At 37.3% G+C, this 8,883-nt stretch overlaps 2 protein-coding genes across 3 annotated transcripts; both read right to left on the bottom strand.

Annotated features, from left to right (window-relative positions):
* Nucleotides 1-1,471: 1,471 nt before the first annotated feature.
* LOC149389956 (uncharacterized) lies at nucleotides 1,472-6,555 on the bottom strand. Of its 2 annotated transcripts, none has more exons than XM_089622042.1 (15): nucleotides 6,147-6,555; nucleotides 5,319-5,380; nucleotides 5,097-5,175; nucleotides 4,822-4,904; nucleotides 4,628-4,682; nucleotides 4,433-4,503; nucleotides 4,130-4,196; nucleotides 3,912-3,991; nucleotides 3,767-3,831; nucleotides 3,485-3,544; nucleotides 3,097-3,376; nucleotides 2,529-2,678; nucleotides 2,245-2,425; nucleotides 1,749-1,810; nucleotides 1,472-1,637 (listed from the first exon to the last, which is right to left on the bottom strand). In XM_089622042.1, the coding sequence occupies exons 1-13, from the start codon at nucleotides 6,403-6,405 to the stop codon at nucleotides 2,267-2,269; spliced, it is 1,470 nt and encodes a 489-aa protein (XP_089478168.1). In that variant the 5' UTR covers nucleotides 6,406-6,555; the 3' UTR covers nucleotides 1,472-1,637; nucleotides 1,749-1,810; nucleotides 2,245-2,266. The 2 variants fall into 2 exon arrangements, with proteins under 2 accessions (XP_089478168.1, XP_089478170.1); XM_089622044.1 differs by having other exon boundaries at nucleotides 1,742-1,810.
* Nucleotides 6,556-7,232: 677 nt separating this feature from the next.
* Nucleotides 7,233-7,820, bottom strand: LOC149389957 (uncharacterized). Its single transcript, XM_089622774.1, has one exon. The coding sequence runs from the start codon at nucleotides 7,818-7,820 to the stop codon at nucleotides 7,233-7,235; it is 588 nt and encodes a 195-aa protein (XP_089478900.1).
* Between the last annotated feature and the right edge of the window lie 1,063 nt (nucleotides 7,821-8,883).

An 8,883-nucleotide genomic window follows, 5' to 3' on the forward strand; every position in this document is an offset into this window, starting at 1 on the left:
ATTTTTAGTTTTATAAGTCCCTCTTTATGGGTATTTCAAGAAAAAACAATACTTTCGGTGAGAAAATAAAGGGGGGATTCTTGTGCCAAAATCGGTGTCTCGAGTTTAAATGCACTAGAATAAGAGCCCATGTACTAAAAATGAAAAAGAAATTCGATTCACTGCCGACCCACTTCTAAACTAGTTGAGTAAATAAAACTGCCATTGAGTAGCCGTTTTATGGCATTGGTTTTGGATTCACTTGGTCACGGATTTGGTTCATTGAATGCCAAAAAACCAGAGTCGAGTGGTCTCCGACCCTTCCCATCTTCAAAGACATACGAATCAGAATAGGAAGTCATAGGCCTGCTTTGATTGAGAGACATGGGGATCCACAATAACCATATTAGTTCAATAAATAGGGCTCTAAAAAATCACCTTCCCAAAATAACTATAACGTTGTGATCGGTGGCCATGCGAAAGTGGAACATTTGTGAGGTAATGCTTTTTTCTTGCCATGTTATGCATATTTTCCATTATATAGATAATAATAAATAAAAAATCATAACACTAATCAAAAAGGACAAAGTTTCTAACCACTACATCATAACATACAAAACCCATACTGTACAATGATGACTATGGTTTTATGTCAAATAAATGTCACCTCTCAAACGCTGGGTTAGTTAGTACAGCAACAATTAATTCTAAATAAATAAATAAATAAAAAAACATTATGGCAACAACCTCTTTATCTAAGTGACGGTCGTACACATTTCAAACTTTGGCTTATTTTTTTCCTTCTAATTATCCAAAGCTAACGAACAATTTCTCCAAAGAAAACGAATAGTTCATTGGATATCCTTGTGGCTTGTGCCAACATGAATTAACACACCATATTTATGTAATTTGCCTGCTTTTCGAACTTGTATCTAATTCTCAAATTTCTTGTCTTAGAGATTGTTCATCTAAATAAATAAATAAAATCTTAGATAAATCATTTCACATTTTATATCAAAACAAAGCAAGACAATGAAGGACTAATCATATGTTAATCTTGTACTGTATGTGTAGTTAGCCTAATGTGTAAAAAATTAAAAACCATAAATGTATGTACAATTTTACTTAAATACCCTAAGACACAGTTTTTAAATATAAAACATTTAACTCTAAAATCAGTAGTTGATCGCAAGGATGTTGACCGCATTTGACTGCGGTCAGCTTTGGTCAATTGCAATTGACTGCAGTAAAAACATAGCGAGTCCACTTGACGAAATGACTTTTTGGTCAAAATGCACATATTTTTCCATATTTATCACAAATCTCCTTTAGAAATTTTATTGGGTGTAGTTTCACACAGAATATGAAATTTCCCTAATAAAAAAAGCATAATTATAAAGTACTAATTGCAAGATTTAAATTGTCAAAATACATAATTAAAAATTCTAAATTCCAATTAAAACCCGTAATGGCTAACTGCATAACACAAATCAACAAACAATAGAAAAAACTTTCAAACCAACAGTATAAACAGATTATGGGGTAAAAAGTTTCACAACTAATTCAACCGGCAAACTGAATATTATGATGAGGCAAAATTTGATGTTTAATCATAATTAGTTAGGCAGCTGAATGATGAGGCAAATCTGACCATCATTCTGCACCAGATAAAAAGCAATAATTAACTCCTAAAGTAAAAGCCCTAGCAGTGATTCGATAATATATATGCCTCATCTATGAATACTGTGGCTTGCGCAAGTACCTGTTACCTTAGAAAATCCGAGTAACTGTAAATCTCACGGCGGTTCCCTCATTGCACTTCGACGTGATCCTACAGAATTAAAACGAATCACAATGTAATCTGGCAATTGAAATGCAATACGATAATCCTTGACAGTAATTAAAGGCTGTCACCAGAGTCAAACTTGGTAGAGCAGCCGATCTCTAGGCAATTTTTGGGTATCAAAATGAAATGACTTCTGAACACTGTTATCAATTTTACAAACAAAGCCAAGCTTTATGCTTTAACGTAAATACGATCAGGATTTGCATCTGAAAATTAAGATTTTTTTTTTACTATAATTGCAGTTACTCGAAACAAAGCTTCGATGGATGACGTTCGCTCGAGGGAACAATCACATGAAACTAGGCACGTTAAATCCTACATGGAATCTACACTCGTACGGGTAACCAACTACCAACTACCAACTCCATACAAATGTGATACCAACTGAAAATTTTGAGAAAATATAGGAGAATACGCACTAGAATTGGCATGGAAGGCACTTCAAGTTTGAGTTCCTCTAACAGTCTTCTGTTCTTCATCATCGAGTGGTTTAGTAACATTCAAGGGAGAAAGAATCGGCGATCGGGGGTGATTCTGAATGCAAGGATTTTGCTTATTCAATTGTTCCTCATATAAAGCAAACTCCTTTGGCTTATCCCACTGCAAATTATATCTCACACTCGTTACGTCTTTCCTAGTACTACCAACAAACATATAAAGAATAAAGAGTAACAAAAGTAGTCAATGGCAAAGAATCACATACTAGGCTTTCACAGCTGACACAGTTATAATAATATTTATATCCATCTGGACAGGTATGCTCACTCCAATCACAGTCTATAATTTCTTCCAAATTTGCAGGCGCTGCAGAATTTCCAGCGACTTCCTGAGAACCGCTTCTAGTTGGTGTTGGCTTGAAAATAGTAAAGTAAGATTTATATCTTAGTCGCGAAGTTAATGTAAAGAAATCGCAGTACTTCACAAGAAAAGTGCGCAAAAGAGAGGGAAGGAATTGTGGGAAACAAATTATTTTATCGAATCTGTACATTCCTAGCCCCCAAAAACATAAATTTAGCACAAATTACAGCAGTGATAAACAAAAAAAAAAAAAAAAAAAAAAACAAACAAACAAACAAAAAACTTAATTCCCGGCGCTCGAATTACCATGTCTATTGAGAAATAAAGGATTAATTTTCTTCCCTACTGTTTAATACCAGAACCCATTGGGTGTAGTAATAATAATTTATATAAGAACGAAAAAATCTATTCGCTTGATACCTATACATTTATAAATTAACCATCAGCATCTTGAAACAAAACACTTGCAATACCTGGTGCCCACTTGTTTGAGAATGCTGCTGGTGCAGATCTTGTACTTGATTTTCCTCAATCAGACATTCTTGCTTTTGCGAATCTGGAACACTTGTTTGTTGAGAGGATTGAGAAGTTGTGTCTTGATTCGGAATTTTTTGTAAAGGCTTTTGATAATACTGTTGAGGTTCTTGGTTTAAAGCTTCATGCTGTTGTGAAGTTGAAGAGAACTGCTGCACAGTATGCATCGGGTTAGGTTGATTATACCCGAACATGGAATCACCAGGATAGTTTGTTTGCCTGCAACAAATGAAATGAAATTTAGTAATATGAAGCAACAAGGAACCAAAAATATATATATATATATATATATATATATATATATATATATAAAATAAAAAGAGATACCTGAAATTGGATTCTTGATAATCAGGGCCAGAGTTGGTACCACTGTACATGCCATTGCCCCTGAAGTGTGATTTACATGCTCTGGTCAGGCGCTAACTTCTCACTATAACCCTTTGCAGTTTGGAACACTTATTTTTAATAACAAAGCAGAGTACTGTTTTCAAATGAATACAACTTAGGTGTTTGTTTATCGTCCAGATTAATTAATATATAGATATCGAACAAAGTCAAGAATCTGGTGAACATGCGAAATTGACATCCCAAGGTAGTAAAGCAGAGCACCTGAATTCTCCGGGACGGTGTTTCCTAGGCTCAGCAAAACGAACAATTAGTGGGCGATCACAACCCTTCAGTTCAAGCAAAACAAAATTAACTGATAAATGAGAGCCACATTAATTTATATGCAGCACCAGAGTATCGACTTTACCCTCATGGTGTAGTTTCCATTCAATCCTTCAATCGCGGCACGTGCCATCTCGGTATGAGTGAATTTGACAAAGCCACATCCTTTAGAACAGAATTAATCTTAAAATCAATGAGACCAAACCAGTAAAATCCAAGCATCACAGCACGTAAACTGCGAATACAGATGTAGCCATGACAGGAGAAAGAAAACAAGAAATTTTGCACGGCAGCATTACATACCACGGCTTTGCTTCATCTCGTCGCGAACAATATACACTTCTTCAATAGCTCCATACTGGGAGAAAATCTAGATGAAGAACAACATCACATGAATGTCAAAGATACTTAAACTGATGCCAAATATATATTAGCTAATGTGACTTTTCGTGTAGTTTCATTTCATGTTTGGAGATGTTACATTGAAAACATTTTTTTTTAAGTAAATTGCTTTCGTGATGACTCGAACCCTTCTCCTTGAAAACAGTTTTTGGTTTGAGATAAAGCAATAAGAAAGCTGTCAGTCTACGGGTATAAAAAGCATACTTCCTCAATTTCCTCAACCGGAGCTTCTTTATTAAGCATCGTTACATACACTTTCTCTTGTACCATAATTCCTACCATGAGATGTATACAAAAGGTCAACAGATATGAGAACAGCATATACGAATCAGCGAAAAGGCAGTGAAAATAAAATGAAAAAAGTTTCAAGTATGCACCCTTAAAACATCAGAAACCTACCAGGGCGTTCTCTTTCCCTGTTGTTAGCAAATCTAACTGTGATAGGAGCCATTTCCTGTCAGAAAACATTACAACAAACTCCAAATTTGGCTTAGCTAATGCAATTAAATGGAAATAAAAGAAATAAAGAAAAAAAAAAGATAGCAAAAGAGGCATACTATACTAACCTCCCGAAAAAGAATTCAACAACTCACCCCAGGAAATGTATAATTGTTATTTAGAGAAACAACTGCATTGTTGGCCTCAATTGCTGTTGCGTATTTCACAAAACACGAACCTGTGAAAGTAATTCGCACACATGTCAATCGTGATGAAAGTAGATTAAACTAAACAAGAAGATTAAGTAAGTGTATCACTTTTGATAAATGAATTGTCAATGAAAAAAACAAAAAATAATAGGTTTTGTCATTACACAGGGTCATAAAATAGAAAATACTATGAAACAAATTTAAAAGTACAGTTAACATACCCTGTTGATGGCCTGTATTCTTATCCTTCAGTAATACAACCTCAATTATGCTTCCATATTGTTCGAATACCGGGTGGATCTAATATAAAGCAAAATGATCGCGAAAGTACTTAGAATTTCAAAGCACAACCACGAATTCGGGAGATTGCAGAGAAAGTGATCAATATATATAAATTTATTCAAAAACAATAATTATCACATCTCAAGGTGGCCTTCACCTACATCTTGTTCTGTGGCCGTTCTTGGAACTTGAGCAACATATAGCTTGCCAAAATTTACATTATCTAGAACAAAAATGAAAAAAAAAAAAAAAGATATCACTACACATGAAGCAATTATATCTATAATATAATAAAAACAAATTCCGGATAAACACAATTCCATAAGTAAAACCAATCTAACAAATATTAAAATTCTCGGAGAGAGAGGGACCATACTATTAGAGAGGTTTGGTATTACTTCCCGATTCTAACCCAAAATTAAACTAAAATCAAGGATAATACTAATCTTAGTGACATCGCTTTATCATACTTGCGAGAGAGAGAGAGAGAGAGACAAACAGAAAGAGAAAGCACAATAGTAAGCCTTTTATTGAACTCTACAGATCACATGGCAGCAAGACTTAAAAGTAGTTTCATATGCTGCTAATATTGGCTGATAATATAAAATCTGGAGACATGAAATGGAACCAAATTAACAGTCATTTCATAAGCTACATGGATTTAAAAAATGAATAAGGCCGATAATTACTTGTGAGGGAATGGTGACAATAATGATCTTATAAACACCATTAGAACAATTGTCGTCTTAATCTTAATCCTTTAACTGAGTTTGCACTTCCTCGTTTTAATATCTAATCATTTCCTCAACTACGAAACACAGTACATCAACCGGAGATGAAAAATGCTATTATGAATTCCATATAATCACTAAACAAATCAATATCTATTACGAAACACAAACAATCTCGATCATACACAGTCGACGGAAAAGCGTATAGGGGTGAGATTAATCAGTTCGATAGTAAAATTCATCAACAATGTACCATACCTTGGTTCGATTGATTCCAAGCCCTCTTCCGACCAGGAAAAGGACCGTGGTGACTGGAGGCGAAGCCAGGGCCGCCATTGAAGTGGGCGAAGTGGTTGTGATGATGATGATGATAGTTGTTGTACGGATTCGGGTCGTAGAAGCTTTGATCACCGTAGTAAGGTTGGTTGTTGTTAAAGACATCACCGGAGGCAGACGAAGACGGAGGTCCCGCCGTGTGATGGAGGCTGTGGTGGTCGCCGCCGAAGGCTCTCTGCATCTCTAGTTACGCCGATGAGTAACCGAAACCCTAACCCTAACCAATGAAAACGGACAGATTCTTCTACGGTGCTGTAATGATTTCCCGCTCCGAATTTCTTCGTTCTCTCTCTCTCTCTCTCTCTCTCTCTCTCTACTTAGTTAAACTCATTTCTCTCTATTCTCTGCATCTCTAGTTACGCCGATGAGTAACCGAAACCCTAACCCTAACCAATGAAAACGGACAGATTCTTCTACGGTGCTGTAATGATTTCCCGCTCCGAATTTCTTCGTTCTCTCTCTCTCTCTCTCTCTCTCTCTCTCTCTACTTAGTTAAACTCATTTCTCTCTATTCTCATTTCTCTCATTGATTGTTGGCCCGATTCACGATTAATGGACGATCCACCTGCCACGTGTCAACACGTGAGTGGATCGTCCATTAATCGTGAATCGGGCCAAATAGCAACGCTCATTAAAAAATGCCCTTAAAAAAATGCCCTTAAAAAAAATGCCATTAGGTGTTTTTTTTTCTTTTTCGAGGGAGCTATTAGGGTTCTCTAGATCAATGTTCAAAATACCAATACCAGTATTGATACCAAATTTCATATTTTAGTGGTATATCGACTATCAATGAGTATACTGATAGATAGATTAAAATGATTTTAATGCCGCTATCGATTTATATCGAGTTAAAATTATTGGTATACCGAATACCGATACAATTTTCATATAAAATAAATCATATATATAAAGAATAAAATTCGTACTTCTTTAATTCATTTTATTTTATGTGATATATATATATATATATATATATATATTTTTTGAGAAAAGTCTGTATTAAAGCTCTCAACGAGCAAGGGCCAAATCGGCCTTGAGAAGGTCCATAATACAGGGAGGAGTGGTATTTAGCCACAGAGAAGAAACAGAGGATTTAGATCCCACTACAGCAAGCCGATCGACAACACAGTTTTCGGTTCGCCGGATAAAATGGAAAGAAAAATTACATTGAAGAGAGATGGAAATGATATCTTCAGCAATCAACCCCTCATCTTTAGCATTCTTTCCCCCGTCACGAAGGAGCTTAACAGCAGTCAAGGAGTCCGTCTCAATCTCGCAGGAGGTAAAGCCGTACCTGGTGGCGACGATGATGCCTTCCCGGATGGCTATTAACTCCGCTGCGAGCACCGAGGAGGTATTGTGGATGTGGCTACACAAGGCGAGACAGAATCCACCGTCAGCGTCTCTAATGCATCCTCCAATGCCGCCAAAGTCGGAGTCTGGGCTCAGCGAGGTGTCGGTGTTGAGCTTCCAGCGTTTGGTGGCGGGCGGTGACCACGTAGTTAAGCAGCTGGGGGCCTGGTGTCGCTGAGGGGAGAGGTTGAAGAGCGCGAAGTCGTCGGATAGACTTACCGCTTTGCTGAAGATAGCCGCCATGTCAGGTTTTCTTTCTTCATGGATAAGTTTGTTACGGCAGGACCAGATTTCCCAGGCCATGATGGCCAACAGGCCCAAGTTGTCGAGGGTAGGTGGTTTCGTGGCGTGCATGATCGTCTCCCACAGGTTCTGGTCTTGTCGCTGGTCTCGTAGGGTCTCGAACGGGGAGTTGGTCCAGGCATCCTCAACGAAGGGACAAAATATGAGGTTGTGGACTGTGGTCTCGATCTCGAACCCACAGAACCGGCAGCGGGGGTCGATCGGGATGTGCCTTTTCGCCAAATTCCTTCGTGTGGGGATGTAGTTGTTGGAATTTCGATCTAGGGTTTAAGAAAATAATTAACACTTCGGTAAGCGGCGGAATTTTAAAAATTTTCTTTTACAAGTAAAACCAGTTTTTACTAACCTAGACAAAAGAGCAAGTACACGTAATTAAAAACTATTATGAGCTAAGAAGTTTACTAACCTTTCTTGAAGCTTGATCTTTGAGAAGCTCTTAGAAAGTTGCAACGCTCGTCTCCCCTCGCAGCACGTCCCTCTTTCTTTCCTCGGCACCTCGAGCAACCACGAAAGTATCTATCACTAAATCACTCGAGAGAAAAGGAATTAGTGAGTGGGCCCTTTTAAACACTACGACTTAAGAACGAGTCTTGAAGTCGCAGAGCTAAACTCTAGGTCAAATGAGGACCTAGGTGCCATAACAAAATCGAAAATAAACTAGAGAGAGAGGAGTTCGGCCAAAGTTCTAGAGAGAGGGTCTCTCAAATCTCTTAAACTTGGATGAATGAATTGTGAAGAAAAGGGGCTCCTATTTATAGGAGAGGTCTCACCTTCTATAAGGTAGTTTCCTCTTCTATAGAATATCACATATTCATGAGCCAATTACCTCTTTTCCCACTTGAGATGCTCGGCCAAGGATGCCTTCTAGAAGGCTTGGATTTGTTTCCATTTTTGTTCCTTGCCTTGCCTTGTCTCTCTCTTGGCCGATTACCCTAAAGCATCCTCATGCAAATTTGTTTCCTCTTTTTCTTTTGGCAAGTATCTTGATACATTTATGCACAAA

This window comes from Urtica dioica, chromosome 8, assembly GCF_054948205.1.
Source record: "Urtica dioica subsp. dioica isolate 48M chromosome 8, U.dioica_male_clone48M_v1_H2, whole genome shotgun sequence".
NCBI classification, from domain to species: Eukaryota; Viridiplantae; Streptophyta; class Magnoliopsida; order Rosales; family Urticaceae; genus Urtica; species Urtica dioica.